General features: G+C 44.1%; 1 protein-coding gene across 1 annotated transcript in view; it reads left to right on the forward strand.

Annotated features, from left to right (window-relative positions):
* Positions 1-22599, forward strand: part of EXOC4 (exocyst complex component 4) — a 414930-nt gene that overhangs the window by 349833 nt on the left and 42498 nt on the right. The window contains exon 14 of the mRNA XM_052789476.1: positions 8743-8921. Coding sequence (XP_052645436.1) covers positions 8743-8921 — 179 coding nt within the window. The remainder of the gene's footprint in view (positions 1-8742; positions 8922-22599) is intronic.

The raw sequence follows: 22599 nt of genomic DNA on the forward strand, positions 1-22599 counted from the left end.
CTGCTGTAGCCATCACTGCCTGAACACAGCAAAAGGGAGCCAAAGGGAAATGGGTCCTGCAGATACCTTGGTTATTAGGGTCATGGCTGTGGCGGGAGAGCCTGGGAGAGCTCATTTTATTCTCATTTTAACCATCCAAGATATTTAAAACCTTAATATACAGATACCCACCTGTGTTCACAGACCCCACTCCTCGGCTAGCAGGGACAGGACTAAACATCCTTTTCCTGGAAAGGAAGGTTTAAGCTTGATGAAACATGGAAGCATGTTCCTTTCGGACATAAAACAAGGCTGACAGCAGTGCTTGAACTACTCAGCAGCATCCCTTTATGAGTGTTGCTAAATTAAATGCGTCCTGAAAGTTTACCACCAGTTTTTGTACTGTGGCAGGATGAGATATCAGTGCACAGTTTTCTTTCCCTCCCCCTCCCTAGGTTTCCTGTAACTCATTTTTTTAATTAAAAAGAAGAACCCAAACGCAATGTCTTTGCAAAAAAAAACCTCATGCATATCTGTGTTGACAGTGATTGATTTTGTTGTCTTAACCCGCCACTATCTCTTTTGCGAATAGATGTCAAAAGGCAGGGTAAGATACTAGCAGAATCTCCCCATTAATATTCTGGTGTGGTTGGCCAGACAAAGGGACCTGATTGAGCATATTATAGTAGCTCAGAACTTGGCAAGGGGAGAAAGGAAAGAAAAGTCATGCCTCTATTCGTATAATTAGTTTTTAAAGCTCTGAAGGCTATTTGGCACTGGGGTGAGTGTGAAATATGCTGCCCTTATCGCTTTATAAAGGTTAGCCTTCAGTTCATTACTGAATCAGATATGTTGGTGATAAAACCCAAAGATGTATCATTTCCAGGTTTGCCTTTGACGAGGAAAAGCAATGTAAAAAGAACTTCAGATCTGGTCGCGCTCGAGTTACAGCAGAAATTCTTGGTTTTCGGTGCAGCCCTGCAGCACGAGGGGAGGCAGGGGGCAAGGGTGCTGTGCACCCAAGGGAAACCACGTCTTCGGGGCGCTGAGGAAGGCGTGCTGGCAATTCACGGGGCAACAGATTTGCCTGGAAACCCCATGTTGGTCTGAAGATTACCACAACGCAGATTATTCTGGTTGCGGATCTGAGATACCAAACCTGTTTTAGGAGGAGGATGGTGATTTTCTTCTCACCTTTTGATTCCAGCAAGCTCCTGAACACTGAACTTGGGATCAGATTCTCAGGTTAAAGTTAATGGAGCAATAAAAAAAAACACTTCTCAGTGTCTCCATGTGCCACATGACTTTGCCTTTCACTGCTTTTGTTTTTTTAATGAGGATAACCTGACTGCAGGGTGCTCCAGCTGCCTGCTGCTTCTTCCCCTGCCTCTCCTGTTCACTTGAGAATGCTCATCCCTCCTTGCTCTACACCAAAAGGAGGGGGGTATGTATATTCATGCAACATGGAAGGGCACCTGTGCAATAGCAGATCCTTCACCAAATCATCCAAATGGCATTGGTCAGAACAGTTACACTATCCCCGCTACTTACTAGGATCTCTTCTCTCCCCCTGGTTTAGTTAATGCTGATCCTCTGACTGTATTTCCAACGTAAAGCTCGAGCCTGCATGCAGATGTGGGTCTGCTTTGGAAATGTGTCACTGTTGGACAAGACAAAAATGTCAGGCTAAAGGAAGAGAGCAGGGATGGGCTAAAGGGTGTCCCTCCAGAAGACATGATGGGAGCAATAGAGGTACTCTCCAGTTTTGGATATATATTGGGACTGTCTTGGGAACCACTATCTCGCCTCAGCTCCCATGGGGCATGCAGCACATCATCTACCCAACAGCATCAAAGACACCGGGGTACCCTCCAGAGAATGAAATCTCCTCTCCTTTCCATTTCATGGGGCAGAGCGCGCGCAGCTGATGGTGGACGGATTGAGCACATCTCTACTCCAAACGCAAAGCTTTGCTTAGCCTTGGGAGCAAGATGCAGAGTTAAAGGAGCTAGTGGTCTGAGGTGTGATTTTACACCGCAGTGGATTAGAAAGGATCCCCTGAGCTCTGCCCCAGAGAGCAGGGCAGTAAACTCAAGAGGTTGGTCCAGAGCTCCTAGGACTGGTCACAGCTTGAATTACTTCAGCTGTTTCCAAAAGGATCAACATGCTGTAAACTTCCCATTGTGTAAATAAACAGTCTGTGCAAGCCTGGAAAGCAGAATTGGGAACGAGCTGGGACAGTTGCATTGAACCATCAAGTCCTTCCCTTGGTGCAAAGGGAGAGCTGTGATGGCAGAAGCATGGAGTTCAGGTCCTACCTTGGGGTAGGGCGGTCTTCTCTCGTTCCACCTCTCTGGGCAGCCAGAAGGCACTGGCCAAAGTTTTCATCAAAAGCTAAATCTCAGGTTGTTCCATCTGCTGTCTGGTGGGTGTTTTTTGTGGTGTTAGGTTTGGAGCTTTCTGTTATTTTTATTCTCTTTTGCTGTCTTAGTATTTCTCCTGCTCCGTGGTCCTTTTCTGAAGCCTTGATGGTTTATGGAAGGCTTTTCCCCTTCTTTACTCTTAGCTCTCCCTCCCATTCTCAGTTGTAGCTTTTCTGTCTGTCTTTCCTTGGTTCTCTTTCTCTCAAGAATAAAAGGTCTCCCTCTCCAATTTCTCAGGCTCTATTTATTATATTCACCATACTTCTAAAGGGTGAAAGGATAAATTTGTAAGATTGGCAGCAGACTGTAGACCTTTTTTCCCTCTACTGGGACTATGAACCTGAGCGTACCATAGGTGTGAGTCATTTCCATTTGATGACAGTCTGCTACTTCATATGACATGGGTTTCTAGACCTCTTTTTTGGATCCTACGGGAAAATGTTCCTGATCACGAGCACAAATGATACTAAATCCTATTGCTACTGGGAGTCTCATCCAAGAGGTGTAAAATTGAGTAAGCACCTGGATCTTCACAGGGCACCTCCATATCTGAGAAGTTTCCTTCTGCCTTTGCTTCTCTTGTGAAAACAAAGAAGTTTTGGAGGATTTGGGCTGGATTTGGGGTTTTTGAGGATTACATATATTCTGAACCTGAATCCAGGAAGAATCTCCCAACTTCAGATTCCTTAACCCTACAAATTGCATTGTCTATTGAAATGAGTGCAGCAATGCCCAGCTCTCCCAACGTACTTTTGGGGGTAATGTCTGTGCCCCTAAACTGCGTAGCAGGGATAGAGGGGAAGGCAGAGCACAAATATGGAGATTCAGCTTCTCCACAAAGATTTAATAACAGCTCCTGTTTTAACAAGATTGTATATCGCTAAATCACATCATTAGAGCTACACAATATACTCCAAGACACTTCCTTGTCTGCTGTGATAAATTGTATAATATAAACTTAACAAGACCAGAATATTCAAATAAATTTAAGCGAGAAGATGGCGTGTGATGTTACAGCTTAAAATTGTCAATTAGTGATGTCTGCTTTTTGACAGTGTTGCGACCTCTCAGCAGAGATTTGGAGCTGCCAGGGAGCGCTGGCGCCAATCGCGCCGGTCCTTAATAGAGATGCACAAATTGTTGTCGAGGCTTTGCAAATCCCAATGAACCTCAAATCTGGGTCATTTTTAGGATGGGTTAGAACTTCATTCCTTTAAAGCCGAATACCTTAGGTTGGCAGGGTGAATTTATATCCACTGAGGATCCTTTGCAGCAGCTTTTTATCAGGACTACAATGCTGTTTGGATGTGCTGCGAAAAATGTTCTCGTGCTGAATTTTTAAAATACCTTCAGGTGCTGAATCTTTGAAACAAGTGAAACGGCGTCTTCTGCAGGAAGATGGCTGGGCTGGGTTTTATTGTTCTTGCAACAGCAAATCATTTCAGAGGGCTTCCCTTTGCAGAAAAAGCCCACGTGGGTTATTTGTTTTGGTGCTTGCATGATTTCTTTATGATAGTTTAACAAATTCTGGTGCAAGATGAGGCAACAAACCACCTTTTCGCTCTTTCTTTATAAATAAGAACATAATGGGAATTTCTCTGAATTAATCAAGGGGAGATCTGTCTGCCTGGGTAGTTTCTATGTACAGTTTTTAAGCACGGTCTCCAGGCTAACTCTATGGCTCAAGTGCAGGAACAGAAAACAAAGAGGTTGTAGAAATTTCTATGACATAAATACATAGAAAAATCTACTGATCCAAAAGAAGTTGCAAAGGTGCAATGAAACTGATACAAATACTATCATTATAATCTTTCCATTATAATGTGTATCATGTTTTGAGACTGTATATATGATATACTATATGTATTTTAAGTGCTTTATATTAGGTAGCATATTAGGTTGTTATATGGCAAGCTTTTTACCCAGTAATTGTCTTCGTTAACATTTTCATGGGTGTTCAATTGAATGTGGTTTTGGTACAACACCAAGCTTCCTAGAGCATTTGCATCTTTGTCCTGTTCACGCTTTAATAGGTACTTTTAGGGTATTTCCTCTACAGCCGCAGCTCTGCCCGCTGCTCTTATCTGTGGTTTAAATTAATTTTGTTGCTTCTCTGCAAGCATCCGATGCTCAATGGAAAGCATCCCTCTGAGGTCTGCGGTCGAGAGGGTGTGAGAAAGGACAGGAGGTCCTCGTTGGGTCAGTGTGTGCCTGGGGGGCTTCCCAAAGGGCTTGCTTGATGTCCCCCCATCCTCCTGCAGCTCCACGCACCCTCCCAGCGAGCCATTTCCTCGGCATTATTTGCCAAAGGGATAACTGACACTAATTTCTTGGCAGAGAAAAGGGAGAGGAGCAGTAAGTGAACATAAAGCTGCTGCCAAGGGTACATCAGAGACCTCCTTCCTCGTTCTGCAGTATTGATGTGGACACTTGGCTGCTTTTCAGTCCCGCTCTGGCACGGTCAGAGTGCCTTAAACGTAGTACGGGTCATCTTGATTTATCACACGTGCTCTTCCCTGGCCTTTCGTCCCTTACACACGAGTTTCCCGTCCTCTCATGTATATGCTGAAATATGGATGAGGGGAAGCCTCGTATATTGTCATCAGTCCCTCTGTTTCCAGTCAGTTTAGCTCAATAGGTTGTTTAATTTTATTACCAGCTCATCCCTTAAAAGCATCACCATTGCTCTTGGTTGCTGGAGGAGAGGAGGAGGAAGCCGGTCTGCCTGCAGAAGACTTCTTCGGGGAACCAGGAGAGCGGCTTTTCCCCGTCCCTGCTGGTACTGTGCCAAGGATGCGCTGTGCATCCTATACAGTATCCACGAGACCAGCGTGGATCTATAGCTGACACATGGCTGGTCGCTGTGTTTGGAAAGTAAAAAAAAAAAAATAGAGAAATGAAGATGGTTTAACAAAGGGAAACAAAATGAGGTGCTTAGTTAATCCGAGGATTAAGCTAGCACAGCCGGCCTGCTCTGACAAAGCAGAGATTTAAGAGTGAACCCTGTTGCAGTGCACACAAATCCCATGGGAATCGAGACTAAAGGGCAATGAAGTGGTGTGGCACCGGTGTGGCATCAGATATCGGTATAAGGAAGAGTGAGTTCCCACAAAGAAACAGCTGGGCAGTGAAAAAAGGCACTTGGACTTGCTTTATTCTCAGTGTAGTTGATATGCAGTATTAATCTCCGCCTTAAGCATGGGTATATGCACAGCTGAATTAATTGCAGAAGAGTGGAGCGTTGCCTTTTGTTACAGTTTTGTAAAACACTCTGTTATGAACCACTTGGTTATGAGGTTTTCTCGCTTTCTAAAATATATCAACTCTGTGGCTGGAAATTTCCATCTTTGGGTGCTCACCAAAAGTTGTAGGATCTTTTATTGTTCTCAGAAGCTTTGGGCAAGGTCCAAAGCAAACTTCATGGGTAAGGTAGGATGGGATTTGAATTTTCAAAATCGTGGTAATTCAAACCAAGGGTACCTGCTGAACCATCAAAAATTCATAAATTAAATGCAGAAGATGACTGCAGATCTCTTTGTATGTGCTGGCTCTGTCTTAGATACACGCTTACAGATACAAATGTGACAAGTGTTGGCTGAGAAGCTGTATGGGAATCAAAGGTCTGAAGATGCTATTTTAATGTAGGTATTCAAAAAAGCAGAGTTAAAGTTGGATATTCAGTTGATTTGCTTTTTTATATCCTTCCTGTTAAATGTTTAGCCTTGCAAATTTAATAAAGACAAAGAAAGGCATGTAGTGAATATTCTCTCAAGCAGGCATCCAGAACACTAGCAAAAATTTGCTTCAGGGAGACGTTTGCTAACAGCAGGTTTAAATTGAAATCACAGGAATCCACCAGAACTCTTTAAAGTTATCTTCTAAGAGGGAGTTACTTGCTGAAGGTTGTCTCTATTATAGGTTTCAGTTTGTGTGAAAGAGTGAATTGGGGTTTCTGCAGTCAAGGATAGGTATTAAAGAAAACAATTAAATATATTTACTGCCTTTTTGATACAAACTTCTGTTGTTTTAGAGCGAGTGGCAGAATCGCATTGGTCCCAACAACATTTCAGAGTATAGCTTCCCATAGAAGACCTTATTTGTATTCCTCCCAGGAGCAAAAATAGGAAATACAGCATGCTTTGTATTGTATAGATTTTTCCCAGCCTGACTGAAAGCACTGTATTATTCATGCACAGGGTATCCATCTAAAGGGGTGCCAAAACCATTTCTCTTTGCGTGTGGGAAGGCAGAAGAGTTGTCCCCGTGATAAAACCGAATTTGTAATCGTGGCTGTGGGCAGCGGCGTGGTAGTGACTCCTCATTTAACAGCTCTCAAATCGTGGTTCCCAAAAAAGTGCTTTTTCTACAGCATTTTGTGTTGGAAAGCCATGTTAATGAAGGTAGAAATTCACAAAATGTTTCATTTCTTACTTTTCTGAGTTATTGATGCAGTTGCCAGTGGGATTTGACAGTCTAAGTCAACAGGAGTGGTTTGGTTGGAGGGGAAAAAGCGTATCTTTGAAATGTCTTCTGCTCCACAGGAACAGATGAGGATATCTGAGCATTTGTAGGTGGGTAGAGTTAAGTGAGGTGTTTCATGTTTGCTGTAGAAGTCAATAACATGTTTTACTTTAAAGAAAGATTATGCTTTACAAAAACAAAAAAAAGAAATGGTCTAGCCTGGCTATGAACTTGTCCACCCGGTTCAATCTTGTATTGACCTTCGAACGCCCGTTTGGACTTTGGATGCGTTGCTCAGCTGTCCTCACTTCCCAAAGCTTTCTAACCTCTCATGACTAGCTAAGAAATGCCCGGTCAGGGAAGCTTGTTACGGGCTTTTGTGAAGTTCAGAAAGGATTTAACATATTTCTAATAGCCAGAACGGATCAAAATTAGCCCCATCTTACAGAGAGGAAGAACAGCTGAATTACCACTGCCATAGTCCACTGGAGTTGGAGACGTTCCTGCATCCCAGTCCTCAGACACAGCCAACAGATAAGGATTCCTCCCGAACCATAGTATGAGGGATACAGCCTAAGGCAACATATTTTTTATTGTCAAGCAGAAGAAAATCCTTGAAGAGATTTTTTTAATGAAGGCTATTTTTATTTTTTGCCTTTAATGAATTCAATTGAGCAATTTGAAACCATTTCAGAGTCGTTCTTTTTTTTTTTTTTTCTCAAGTGACAGTGAAGTCCCACAAATCTAGGGAGATGCTGGCAATAAAACTGCTTAGATAGTATATAAAATGCCACTGATGGGATTATTTTGCTGCAGCTCGTTGCAGCTATTATGCTCAGCAGCATGATTCCTCATTGTAAGTTCATAAAAGAGCTAATGACAGGAAGTGGAGATTTGCAAAGTTGAATGAAAGTGGAATGCAAATTCATAACAAAAAGAGCAACTAATGATGGGAAGAGTGTACTGAGGACCATGGTAAATGTGCCGTCACTTAGAGTCTTTCAATGAAATGCACTTGGTTTCAGCCAGGAGCTATTGTAATTAAATGTAGGAACCATGTCATGATTTTCTCCATCCTAATGGTACACAAAAAGTCATGCCGGAGTCTCTTTACCTGCAAAAGCGATGAGAATATTTGCCATGCAAATACTTCTGGGAGATAACCAAACATGCTCTTCGTGGAGACAAGTATTGGGAAAGCTAAATCTGAATGCAAAAGATGAAACGTGACAGTGGAGTGAGCAGTTACACACCTTGAAAGAAAATTTTTCAGCTTTTGGGGGGTAAACACATTTGTCTTGGTCGTCATTTTTCACCAGGTGCTATCTCTGTGCAAGTAAAGTAATGCACGGACTGATGCTCAAAATCATTTGTTTGACACTTTGCCATGATAAGCCATCAGGTTTCACAGGAGATTTCTTTTGATAGATGCGTGGGAAAAAAAAGTGAATCGGGGATTGGAAGAGCTGTTTTACAAGGAAAGATTAAAAGTACTGCATGTGTGTTATTTATGCATATCCCAGGGAGGCACAGAAAGCACCTGCATGTCTCAGCAAGGTGTAAATGCTGGGGGCTGGGGAAGAGGCGTGGGAGTTGATTGGGGTGAAGTTTGTAACTGTGAGGAATAAGGTAAAATTCGGAGATTATAAATGCAGAGAGAAGGATAGGAAAAAACCTCCCTGAAATAGAGGTGTCATGAGCTGCAGAACATTTTATCCACTGTAACAAGACTTCAAAAACTCCACCAGACAACGTTCTTGAGACCCCGTGCTGGAACAGTTATGCACTGACTGGTTTAACCTTCTCCATGGTGTTACTGGTGTCTCCCCCTTGCTGTCCTGTGCTGTATTTCTGAGAGTGGCTTTGATTTGCATTTCAGGGCTGCTTTCGGCAAGGAGTCAGAAGTTCTCATTGGCAACCTGGGAGATAAACTCATTCCTCAACAGGAGATCCTGCGGGACGTCAGCGACCTGAAGGCCTTGGCCAACATGCACGAGAGCCTGGAGTGGTTAGCAGGTCGCACCAAGGCAGCCTTCGCCAACCTCTCAACCACCCAGAGTAAGTAGCTCCCATAGGAGAACCTTTGTCTTAGAAATGGAAAACCAACATAATGACGTGATTTTCGCAGGAGTGGGCATCTTCTGTTCGTGATTTCAAAGCAGGTTTATGTCAGAGGGAAGTAGAAAGCAAAGCAGCTCAATCTCTTTCTTTCTAGTGAATGCTGTGGTGTGACATCTGCTCAGGCTGCAGTGGGCACCACGTGAGGGTACCAGGAGCATCCTTTCTAGCATGAGCTCTGAAAGGGTTGAGCTTTTCAGCAGTCCCTGCTAATAACATCGCACAGGAGCAGGTAGCAATGCTGATACAGCTTTCATTTTCTTTAAAGCATCGTTAGATTGCTGAATATTTAAAAATATATGTGTATTATAAATTCAGTAGAGAAACTGAACAGCTTTTAATGAGGAATGCCCTAACGTGCATGTCACTGGGGCACTGATGCTCAGCCTGCAAAGGCAGAAGCAACCCTTGGTGAACCAAGGTGCCAGGAGGGAGAGACGGGAGCCTGGAGACATCGCTTCTGCTCCTGGCTGTCAAGGATTGCCCGCACTACTTTTGTGAGATCATTTCACTTCTCTGTGCTTCAGCTTTTGCTCCTTCCCTCAGGGAATAGTGATTTTTTTTCTGTCTGGAAAGTGCTAGAGACGTGGTTAGCGTTCCTTCTCTTCTTATCACTGTCACTGGCGTTGTCTGCACGGCGTCACGTTCAGAGGAGGGTCGTGGCTGTGCCCCAGAAGTAGAGTTCGACATAAACACACCTCAGCTCTGCTGCTTTCCATCGTTACTGGCTCGCAAGGAGTCACCTATAGCTCAGCTGACGTGGGGTTAAGCTTTTCCTAGGACCTGGGGTTTGGATCTCGCCTGCCTACCGAGACATTCCCAATAGCTGTCCTGTGTCGCAGGTTGACCCTGGGGAGGTAGCCGTGCATTTGTTAGAGCACTTCATATTGCCCTAGATCCCTGTAATAAAATATTGCGTGTTTTACAAATATTGAACATCCCCTGTTGTCTAGGGGTTATGTTAAATGCAGCTGCCTTGGGTGTGGAAGGAGGCATCCACACTGTGCTACAGATGAGGAGCAGAGAAGAAAAGCGTTGCATAAAAAAATCCGCACAGCTTGGTGAGATCCCAGGACACATGGGGATGTAGTGAGGATACATGACATTTCTGCAGTTTGGCATGCAAATACGGAGCAGAGTCCTGGGGGAAGGTACCCACAGAGGAGCAGGACTGTGGGCAGCCAGATCTTGTGGGAATTTGGAATTGAAAATCACCTCAGCCTTCTTTTCTGGGAAGTGATGGGGGAAATTTGCTGGTGCTAAATAAAGTCATAGTGTTATATCTCCATTAAAATAATTGTCCCTCAACAGCAGAGCATCTCTGGTTGACTGACATTCCTTCCTATGGCTTATAACTCTGCTCTAGAGCAGGACCTTTAAACTCTTTACTCCAGCTGTCTGCAATCAGTTTGATGGGATCCAGAAGGATAATTAAGATTATACAATCAGCTAGCAATTAAAATACAACCAAATGCTACAGGTAGCTTTAATATGCCTGTATCTCATACTCTGGGTTCTCAATACCTGAGTGACAAGAAGAACTGCTGTGTCTTACAGGGTGTACATTAGAAGATTATAAAAAAAATAAAACCCAATGGAAAATGCTATCAAAGTCCAGTAGCCACATATTTATTCACAGAACTTTAGTTATTGGGAGAGTTTTTCGGGCTGAGGAGTTGTGCTCTGACAGTCAAAGTTGTTAAAAAAAAAAAAACCCATCATTTATAATTTCAGTTCTAGTTGAAACTCAAATTTTTTAATAAATCAATATTTTCCAAACATAAAAGGGCATGAGCGTGACTTTCAGGCTTCTGAGAGGACGTTACACGCAGCAGTGAATAAACATAAAAGTACGAAGTGTAATATTTCACTTGGCAGCGTCCTCCTGACAATAAAAATTCATCTTCCTTTGTAATAACTTTATACCAATGCACTAAAATGTCTGTACACAAATGCCAGGAGTATCTGAAACAAGAGGAAGAATGAGCAGTGTTAGAAAATGATAGAGGCTGTTGACCTCATGGTTATAAATGAAACCTGGTGCAGTATATCTCATAAATGGAACATCAATAGAGCTGACTGCAATCTATATGGGAGAAGTAAAAAGTGATGCCGTGGGGCAGAGGTGGTGGTGTAAGTCAGATGTATTTACAAATCGAGCAAGCTATGGTGATATACAAGGGAGTGCAATTCTTTTGGGGAAGAATACGAAGAATAAAGAACAGAGGAAAAATGAGATGAGATGTCTCTTTCCATCCCACCTGGGCAGGAGGAGAAGAGCAATGCAAATGTGCTTGGACTGAGCTGGGAGGTGGAAAAATTAAAACTACCTATTGTTTCAAAGATTCATACAATGTTAATGCCGTAACGCTCAACTGTCATACGAGTTACTCTGTTCTTTTCTGTCATGGTTTGATCATCTGAATTTCTGAGCATCTCGTTGCTGGAAGCCAGAGCAAGTTAATGAGCATCAGAGGGAGGGAGGGAAGAAGGGAAATAACTGACCGAAAGTAAAGCTAAATAAAAGGGTTTTCTGCCACGCACCAAAGCTCACCACAGTCAGATTCAGATTGCCGTAAGTGCAGCCACCTTTGTCATTTCAGCATCGGTAACTTTGACTTTAAGACATGCCCACGTGAAACCCAAGCATTCCAGTTCAATGTGACTGGAATCCATGGTTCATCATATGCAAGTCAACGGGCCATTAGTCACCCAACTCACTTTTTCGGTAGCTGACTTTGGGCAGATGGCAGCTGTTATATTCCTTTGAGCAATTCTGTCTTCTGCTTTATTTTTCTCCTTGGACTAGATGCTCCATTGAAGTGTCTATGCTTGAACAAGAGCAGTTACCTCATTAATCGGTAGCAGTGGTGGGGCTTTATCTTCCGTGCTTACCACATGTTGGGCCAACACATGATGAGAACACACGTCCCGGTCTTTGATCGTGTATTGGGTTTGTGTGGCAAGGTTTTGGTAGCAGGGGGGCTATAGGGGTGGCTTCTGTGAGAAGCTGCTAGAAGCTTCCCCCATGTCTGACAGAGCCAAGGCCAGCCAGATCCAAGACGGACCCGCCACTGGCCAAGGCCGAGCCCATCAGCGATGGTGGTAGCACCGCTGTCATAACATATTTAAGAAGGGAAAAAAAACGTTGTTGGGGCACAGAAACTGCAGCCGGAGAGAAGAGTGAGAACATGTAAGAGAAACAACCCTGCAGACCCCCAGGTCAGTGCAGAAGGAGGGCAGGAGATGCTCCAGGCGCCGGAGCAGAGATTCCCCTGCAGCCCGTGGGGAAGACCACGGTGAGGCAGGCTGTCCCCCTGCAGCCCAGGGAGGTCCACGGGGGAGCAGATCTCCACCTGCAGCCCGGGGAGAGAGGACCCCACGCCGGAGCAGGGGGATGCCCGAAGGAGGCTGGGACCCCGTGGGAAGCCCGCGCTGGAGCAGGCTCCTGGCAGGACCTGTGGCCCCGTGGAGAGAGGAGCCCACGCTGGAGCAGGTTTGCTGGCAGGACTTGTGACCCCATGGGGGACCCATGCTGGAGCAGTCTGTGCCTGAAGGACTGCAGCCCGGGGAAGGGACCCATGTTGGAGAAGTTCGTGGAGGACTGTCTCCTGTGGGAGGGACCCCACAGTGGAGCAGGGGAAAAGTGAGGAGTCCTCCCCCTGAGGAGGAAGGAGCAGCAGAGACAACGTGTGATGAACTGACCCCAACCCCCATTCCCCGTCCCCCTGCGCCGCTGCGGGGAGGAGGTGGAGCGGCTTTGGTGGGCAGCTGGCATCCAGCCAGGGTAAAGCCACCACAGATCATTTCTCTTTCCTGTCCCAGCGGCATGAGATTAAATCTTGATCCCATTCAGGGTATCATCAAAGCACTTAGTGAGCAACTGGGATGAGAACTTTTGGTGCAACGCCAGAAATACCGTAATCTTCAACAAGTCCATGACATGGTGGTGGTGGCCCTGTATTCCTTCCCTGTAGAAAGTCGGTAGCTTCTAGGCATAGCTATAAGTATTCAGAAACCACTAGGTGTAGTTGGGCAGGTATGGACGTGTTTTGGGAAATCCTGAAAAGGGGGCTACCTGTTGGTGGCTTTTTGGTTAGGCTGCCAAAAGACCCCTTCCTAGAGATAAAAATTCAATAACCTTTTGCTGTGGATGTGCCACAATTATCACTCATTTAAAAACAGTCTTGCTAATAGAGCTTTTTATCATGCTGGGCAGTCTCTGCATTCTTCATTATTTAGTGTTTGCTAAGCTGATGGCTCTTCCATAGCTCTTCCCTTATCTGCACTCCTTCAGAATTGGATTTTATATTTTCCGAACCAGTCAGATATGACAAAGTCATTTTCTTTTGCTCTTGTCTTTTGAGGGAATACAAACTTCCTTTTTTACAATAACCATTTAAGGATTAAAGTTGCTGGAAGAAGATGAATTAACTGAGGAAGTTAAGTAAATTTTAAATAGGTCTTATATGAAAATGGAAGCAGGGTTTCCTCTCTTCTTCCCCTCCTGCTTCTCTGCCTTGTCATATGCAGATATAACATACACTCATCCTTTTCCTTTGCCAGAGCTTCAGCCTTCTGAAGCCCTCTGAATATTTTACAAAGAAGGAATTATTATGCATGATGAAGGAGTTGGGACAATCTTTACATTTTTAAGATGGTTGCATGCTGTGTGTAGGTAGGAAGATGAAAGATTAGCCATTAGCTTACTGAGTTGCAGCTACCCTTTTAAATTCAGCCGGCTGTTGGCATTTCGTGACTTCAGATCGTTGTAGTCAGCAGTTAACGACTGACTGGCTTAAACATTGAGTTTGAAATTACTTTCTCGTGGAGCTCACATAAAACAGGATTGTCTTTCTCTTCTAGATGGCTTATTGGAAGTAAAGTTTTTGCATGTGTACCATGTGTCCACTTACATTTATAAATCAGTAGCTACTCTTGCATCCATCCAAAGGTTTGCTCAGTGTATCATGTTCACTTTCTGCATGCGCTTTCCCTGTCTCATCCTTAATGAAGAATATTCTTAATACCATTTTAGTACCTTAACAGTTTTCTCTAGAAAAACAGGACTCCAGAAGTAGTCTCAAGAAAGACATCTCTTCTCCTGTCATTTTCTTCTCCACAAAATGAAAATCTCTTTAGAAAAGGATCCTGAGGCTCCATATTTAGTCAAAGTAGGGAGGTGCATCAAGGAGCCCCTGGAGAGGAAGCACTGAGTCAAGAGTATAGAAATCAAGGCAGAAATGGAAAAAAAACCTTGAGTGTTTCTATTGTGGGCTGTTTGTTGGGTTTTTGTAGCACCCCGTGTCCTGGATTCATGAAATTGGGTGAGTGTCAATTACTGTGTCTGATAACCACACACATACATGCACACTTACCCCTGAGAAAAGCCTCAAAAGCATCAAGGACACAACACGTACTGTTTTTTAAAACCAAACCTAAACCAATTATTTCTTTGACAGTTGTGAAAGCTCTTGACTTTCAATACCAGCTTCTCCCTGTCCCCTAGTGTCCCTTGGAAGTTGGCACTAGAGCGAAGATTCCAAGTCTTCGACACAAACCTGGCTTCAAATAGACATCAGGCTAACCCTGTGTCTGCAGTAGCAGAAACTAGAAGGTGAATTCTCAGTAATTGAGGACAAATATGAGTACGCATTTGGAATTGACCTCTGCAGCTCAAACCTGTCTACCTATGGGGGAAGCACCCCAGTACTAGAGGAGATGCGTGGGAGACGTCCTCCGAGGGCTCACTCCATCGCTGGAACAGCCCTGCCCTTGAGGACGTCTTAACCCTGCTGCTGTCAGCAAAGCTGTACCCGCAGCAAAACAAAGAGGATGAAGCCGTTTCTCCGCTACCTGCTTGTCACATCACAATTCACGTCTGCGGAGTGACAGAGCTGGGTCTCCGCTCCGGCGATTTGCATTAGACACGGAGCTAATTACTGTGTTTGGTTAAGCCAGCTGCATGCAGGTTTAATGAGAAATGCGGAAACGCCACGCTCCCTTTTCAAAGGAGGGGGGATTGCACAGACCGTTGGGAGAACGTGGCTTTCCAGTTCTCCGTTCCCGTTTCACACGAGCAGTATTCGGGGGGGTGGAAAGACCCAGGTCCAGGCTGCGTGCCCCCTCCGACCGTGGCCTTCCTGCACCCACCTCTGCCATCAGTCCCACCGTGACAGCCGTAAGCAGGCTGTTTAAGTGATGTCAATATGTCACAGTGATGCAGATGCCAATATGCAGATTGGGAGATAAATCCTGCTTGTTCTTCCCAAGGAAGTCCATTCACATTGGATTCTTATCTCTTCTTTTTTTCACCCATTCGAGCAATTGAAATCATACTTCACGCCGTACAAAAAGCCAGCGTGGAGTTTGTTACTGTCACAGCCTTTGTCCAGGAATGCAGCAATTTTCCTGTAGCACTCTTAATTCTCGCTGCCACATTGCACTGTAATCCTATGGCTTCCAAACTAGAGGCTTCAGTCTCACATGGGGTTGTGAACCAGCCAGATTTAATTGCAGAAATGCTAAGAAGTAAAATCACAATGAGGACACCAACAGTAAAGCTTAGGAGTCATTGGCTTCACCTAGTTATGTTGCAAAAAGAGCGTGGCTCTTCCCTGGCAGCTGGGTCTGGTTACAAATGCTGTCAGGACGCAGTTTGGTCTGCTTGTGTGTTTTTAAGGTGTTATAAAATGAGGAGATTTATTTAGGAGCATTGCAGGGTGTGCAAGGACAGAGTTTGGCCCTTCTAAAGTATCTAAAAGGGCATTGAGCCTCTTAACTTTTTTATCCAGGATGCTTCCAAAGCAGGTTATTTTCTGCTGTTCAGGGGTGCTTTCACCCTAAAATCAAAGGGCAACGTGTGGAAGACATCTTCACCACTTCTGCAGATGGGCAGCACTTCACCCTCCAGACTTGCAGCAGGTCAGGGGAGCTACAACTTCATTCAAAAGCTGGGATGCGGGGGGCAGAAAAAAAGGTTTGTGCTACAGCTTTTTACCAAATGCTGCAGCTGTCACTGGCTGGCTCTTATTAATGGTAATACTGAGCATTTGCATCGCATTTTCCAGCCATAGATCTCCAAATACTTTGAAAAGGTTAGTGAAGGCCATTACGGGATCAAGACTATCCTGGACCACTTTGCACCCAGAGGGTCAGCCTCTCCTTTTGCCTGGCTCTGTATGCCTCCTCGTACTGAAATAGACTTTGATGGCTAATAGAAAGCATCCTGCAACACTCGAGAAAGTGATGCCTTTTAAAATTGATGGCGGAGCCCCTTTATACCACCCTGCCAGAGTAAAGGAGCTGTAATTTACAGTCACTTTAAGGCCCCTTTCTGCTGACAGAGTGGTGTAAAGGGGTCTCAGTACAAATGAAAATCAGGCCCGATGTGGTGGTAAAATTGATGCCTTTCATTTCATAGTCAGGCCACACAGCGGTGGTGAACTCAGACGGGTCTTTGTGTTTAACCCCGGTGTTTCTAATGAACTGAATTCAGCTCTTAAATGGGGTTATATTTCTCTCAAGTCAGAGCTTATTTTTTTTCTGTCACTGAACTTGTAACATATCTTGCTGTATTGATTGCTCACGGGGAACTTTTTTTGTAGAGATCTATTAATAGAGAACCTTATTTAAAAGCCAGATTAAAGATGATCAACACATGCCTGACCTCACGCAGGGGAAGGACTTAGTGAATGCTGTTGCTTTATTATTGCAACAAAAGTAAATCTCTTTCTAAAACAGAAAAAGCTGCAACTTTCTAACAAATGCAAAACATCTGCCATTAACCTAAAAAGATAAATCTTGAGTGCTTGTATTATTTGATGAATATCTGTTGCTTCAATATAACTTAGTCTAAATGACAGCTTTCCATTTTAGCTTCTTAAGCAGTCTCATTTTCCAATACTTTTTTTTTTTTTCTGTTCAACTAACTGAACAGTTGGTGCTCTTCTGCAAATGCTCCAAACGTGGTCAGATTTTGTGTTTGAGTTTGTCCAGGATCAACTTCTTCATCCATGCAGGCCTCCTGGCATTTTTGCCTGACTGCCTCTTTGTTGGGATGCATCGCTCCTGAGCTTGGAGGAGCTTGAATATTAACCAGCTTTCTTGGACCCGTCTTCCCTCCAGGGCTGTATCCCATGGTACTCCACCAAGCAGATCCCTGAAGAGGCCAAACTCTGCTCTCCTGAAGTCCAGGGTAGCGAGCTTGCTGTGCGCCCTCCTCACTGCCCTAAGGATCTTGAACTCCACCGTTTCGTGGTCACTGCAGCCAAGGCTGCCCTTGAGCTTCACATTCCCCACCAGCCCTTCCTCGTTGGTGAGAACAAGGTCCAGCATAGCCCCTCTCCTCGTTGGCTCCTCCATCACTTGGAGAAGGAATTTCCCATCAGTGCATTCCAGGAACCTCCTGGATTGCTTATGCCCTGCCGTGTCGTGCCTCCAACAGATATCAGGGTGGTTGAAGTCCCCCAAGAGGACCAGGGCTTGTGAACGTGAGGCTGCTCCTCTCTGTCTATAGAGGACCTCATTGGCTTGGTCTTCTTTCCTTTTCCATCTCATGGCTGTCCACACATTGTCTAAATGGAGGTCCGGTGTCCTGGGGTGATCCCGTTCCACCTCTGCCTTGCAGACTGATCAGGATCATGTTAACTCAGTTTGTGTCTACGTGGTGTTTTACAGATGAACGCAAGTTCACCTTGTCCATGCCCTGAGCTGACCACAAGTAACATGAATGTGGGTAGTCCTGCAATAAGCTCAAGATGTCAAGCCCTGCACCTGGGCAGAGCCTATTAATTTGGCCTGGGAACAGCTGGTTCAAAATTGTGTTGGACGTCTTCATTCAGATCTCGTTGGTTCAGAGGAGAACCAGAGGAAGCCAAAAGGAAAAGATTTTCTTGGGCATCTTATCTGCATCGCTGTGGCTCATATCGACACAGCTGCCTCTTGTCAGTCCCACAGCTCAGCCTGTTCCTGTGCTGACATCTCTGGGATGCTGCAGAGATGACCAGTGTCATCTCCTTACTGCTACAAACCCCACCACTGTCCACAGCATGCTGGGGGCTGGTATTTAATCAAGGAACGAGATACCTGTCTTGAGTCATGGGTTTCCCCAGGTGAGACTCCCCTTGAGCAAGGACAGGGGAGCTTTGCCATCCTCAGACACAGTAAAATGTGGATCTATCAAGTCCAAACCAAACCATCTGTGATCACCTGCTAATTAATCACCATTTGTAGTTTTAATAGAAGCTACAAATGTACTTACACTTATATAAAGCTGCTACAAACAGGTTGGAGACTCCTAGCTAGTATTTAGACCTTGGGTTCAGCAGATACATCATGTCACCAGGAATTGCTCCATACTGAATGGTAAAAGCCTAATGGGGGAACCAGTGTCAGAGTGCAGAGGCCTTTCAGAAGACATTTGGAGAGGAAATATCCATTGTTATCCTGACTTAGAGCATTTATGAACCTTTTATCAATGACTCCAAGAGCCATCAGCAGTGCTATGGATGTGTTTTCTCCCAAAGAGCCTCCGCATTGAATGGATTGACTTAACATACCAAAATGGGATTTTTTTTTTCCCCTCTAAGTGCCAATTCAGCAAAATTGTCTGGGATCTGAAAGCAAGGCTGTGTCTGTTGGTCTCTTAACACCAACTGAAGCTGACCAAGAGCTGAGCAGAGTAATTCAGGCAGTGGACAAAAGTCCAGCTGGTACCTTCTTAACTGAGTTGGCTTTCAGAGGACTAAAACCATGGAAAATTTGTTTGGGACAGCAAAGTGTTAAGACTAACCTTCAAGACCAGCAGGGAACTGCTGACCTCATGAAGACAAAATGGCTATTTTGGTAAACCTGAGCATTAAGAGATTCTTTTGGTTTGTTTCGTAACTTCGGCGATAAAATTTCATAGCTTAAATATGGGTCTGCATTGCTGGATCTCAGGGAATGAAACCACACAGTCATCGGCCAACTAAAAGCTCTTGTTTTCTTGTCAAAGTGATCTCCTAGTGCCTTTCAGTGCCTTTTTTCCCTTGAATGTCTGCAGTGAAGCTGTTCTTACGGATTAGCGGTTGCAGCTTTCCCCAGCCTCAATGCTTTACATCAAATATTTAATGGTTAGAAAATGAGATGTTGTTTTTCTGACCTGATGCTCAGCATTTACGTTTCTTTGTCTCACATAATAGGCACACCACCATGACGCAGTCCCAGTATTGATCTGGTACCGTGGGGTCAGCGCTCAGCTTACTGTCATGATTACACTAATTACTCTTGTTCCATCTTTCTTTCCTCCCACCCACCAGCCTTAAACGCAGGGGATTGTCATGTAAATAAGTGACCTAATTAGCAGTGCTTTCAAACCATTTTACAATGAGGATCCCTCATGAGCAATACCGGCAAATCAAGGTTTTTGTGGAAATAACTCCAAAGAGCCTGCTGTCCACTCCAGTTGGTTCAATGCGTTAGGATCTGTTTATCTCTTCTGAAGAAAATGACTTGTTGGTGTCAAAGATTAATAGCAGTAAGTCCACCTGCTTCTCCTTGGTTTGTTAGAGGTGACAGCTTACTATACAGTGGAAGGGGCAAAATATTTTTCAAAACCAGGTGACCGGACTCAAAAGTATGGTCAATCGTTGACGTCACCAGTGAGTCACTTTGCCGTGGTACGTAGGCTATAGGATCGTTCTGATCTAACCAGCATTTATATTTGTATGGGACTTGGGGGAATTGACTCTTAAATAAGCGGGAATTGTGGAGAAGTCAGACGATAAGTCTGATGCAGCTGATGGAAAACATAACTAATGTTCCTGCTGACATTAAAGTCAGCTTTGTGCTCGTCTCTTTTCCTGTGAGTGGATTCTGTGCGTTTCCCATTCTTCAGCCTACGTTTGAAAACCCTTTGTAGTTCCCAAGCATATTCATATTCACACCTTCCTCTACATCCTTCTGGACAAGACTCATTCATTCTTGTTTGTCTCCCAGCACAGACCTCCCTGCTGCTCCTCCTCTTGCTTTGCAAACCGATCTATTAAAAACAAACAGCCCCCAAAACACATCTATAACTGTCAACAGTCAAAAAAAGGATCCTTAAGGTACCTACTTAACTGTATTTATTTTCACCTTGTCCCTGCCTCTTGCAAAGAGCACTTTTGCTCTTGAGCATCAGGACACCGATTGAGTTCAGGACTTCTTTTCCTTGCTCTTCCAGTGAGTTCAATAGACTGGGAGGTTTAAGGTCCTTTTAGAAATACATCCCTCTCAGGACATCTTCTACCCAGAGAAATTTTGCAATGATGTTTTGAGGGCATTTATTGGCAAGGTGCAGCTCGATACCACGGAGGACTGAGGAAAGAAAGCAAAAAGTGAAATTTATGCTTGCATTTGCAAGGGAAGTTATGTGGAATCTGAGATGGTTTGGAGCATCACCCCCTTTCCTGGCACAGTTGACCAGTCCCTTAACAAAACACCTTGATCCCTCAGTTTTCAGTTCAAGGCTCAGTTATGCTGCTTTGTAAGTGTCCTAATACCAATCACTGATTTTTCTTTTCTAGTTTTGAGGAAGCCTTATGTGCAGGTTGACAGCTCCTTATAGGTTTGGGCTTTTTTTTTTTTATATTAATCCAAGTGCACGGCCAAAGTTCGTCTTCCTTATTCTTTTAGCTGCCAAAAAATTAATCATTTCAATTCATGTAGGACACATCCTAACAGCGGTGTGGAGAATCTTCCATGAAGTCGGTGCATAAATGTCTGTTGTGCCCCTCTGCCTCGATTCACACATTGGTGTGAATTTTTCTGTAATTTTCACAAATGCCCAGCGTTCCTGCCCAGTGCTCGCCAGTGAGTTAATGGCGGAGCCAGCATGCTCTGAGTCAGATGCCATAGAAATGTCATTAATTTGATGATATGTACATTATGTTTATTCTGAATGCTGTGAAGCATTCTTTATTAACAGTTGAGCTAAAGTCATCTCCATTGGCTCTAAGGACACAGTGCCTTCTGAAAAGCAGCTGGCCTTGAGGTTTTCTGTTTTCCTTCCACTCATTTTTGCTCATTCATTCACAAATGTTGACAATTTTTAAAAGGTCTTCTCTGCCTATTGAAACCAGTGACAAATGAGTACAGAAGTTATTTTGGGGTTGAATTTTTGGCTCTGTGTAGATTAATGGAAGTGTCTCTGTTGACTTCACTGGAGCTGTGATTTTGCCCTGTCTTTAATGAAAATTAAGTGAAGCGCGTGGCTGGTTTTGGCTAACCAAGCACAGAAAAGGGTGGGAAACACCAAACAGGCAAAAAAACCCCCAAACTTTCCATAACTCAGAAGCAGATGAATGGGTTTTTACTAAGCTTCCTAAATCAAGTTGCTTCTGAGCTAATAGAATTCAGCACAAGAAATAATATTTCTGAGAGGGGTAAAGAAGGGGAAAGTTACATTATAAATTACTGAAAACAAGAAAATTTAACACAGAGGAGTTTTTGTAGTTGTGGAGCACTGGAACACCAAACACCAAAGATCAAAGAGATCCTTCCATATCCAAAATCTTTGACTGTGATAGCTCTCCTGCTCTTAGCTGCACCCACACAATTTTGCCTCCTTCAGTGAAAAAAACCTGCTCTTCAGAGTTTTGTAAATGAACCAAGATGTTTGGGGGGTTTTTCAAGCCTTTTCCAGACTTGAATACAAAGTGCTTAAAGAAAAGTGTCGAGGGACCAAACCTTCCAGTGGGTTATTGTACAACAGAGCTAGAACCTCTGGCCACACTCTTTGCCCTGCCCCTCTAGCTCGGAGACACCTTTCTTTTCCCTCTGATAATCCCTTTCCCGAGGCTTCATATTTGCAGAAAGTAATGGAAAACAAACCACTTTTAGAGGAGTTATTGCCTTTTTAAAAGTGCTAATTTCCTTGTGAAATTTATGCCTGCCAGCAGAGGCAGACGAGGAGCTCCACAGGCAGCTCTAACGAGACAATTCATTAACTAGCGAGTGTACACACGCCATAAAAAACATTAATTCACAAAATGAAAAACTAATAGAGTGTTTAGCCTGTTCTTTATCACTGGTGACAGTCTGTGCTCTCCTCATCATTAGTGTTTACTGAACTGATGGGGACTGCAGCCCAGCCTGCTTATCACCACTCATCACAAATGAGGTCGCGATGTTTTTTTCCAGCACGCTGCCTTGTCCCCTCTCCCCGTACTTGAATTTTAACATGGAGTGAAGGGCAGAGAAGCATGAAAGGAAGCTCTCGATGCCAGCCTTCAGTTTTGTTTTGGTTTTCACAGGTTTTGGGCACAAGTTCTCCTTCCTTCTCCACCCTCGTCAGAACCTCAAGGAGATTTGCAAGGGAAAATCCCTTCCTTAAGTACCTTCCCATATGGTCCTGGTTGCATCTACTAGAGAACAGGATTCATTAGTAGGAATTTGCTATGAGTAATATTAATGAGAAGCTCTCCCTTATCTTGCTTTCTCTTTACTTCTGTTTGTCCTTTAAGTGTTGGCATAACTTTGCCCCTTCATCACCAGTGAGTGGTTTTGCCATTGATCCCAGTAAAAGGTGAGCCGGAGCTGTGCTGAATGTTTAGATAATTCCATCCTCCCATCTCTTGTTTGAAAGGTCCCAACC

This window comes from Harpia harpyja, chromosome 6 (assembly GCF_026419915.1).
Source record: "Harpia harpyja isolate bHarHar1 chromosome 6, bHarHar1 primary haplotype, whole genome shotgun sequence".
Classification (NCBI taxonomy): Eukaryota; Metazoa; Chordata; class Aves; order Accipitriformes; family Accipitridae; genus Harpia; species Harpia harpyja.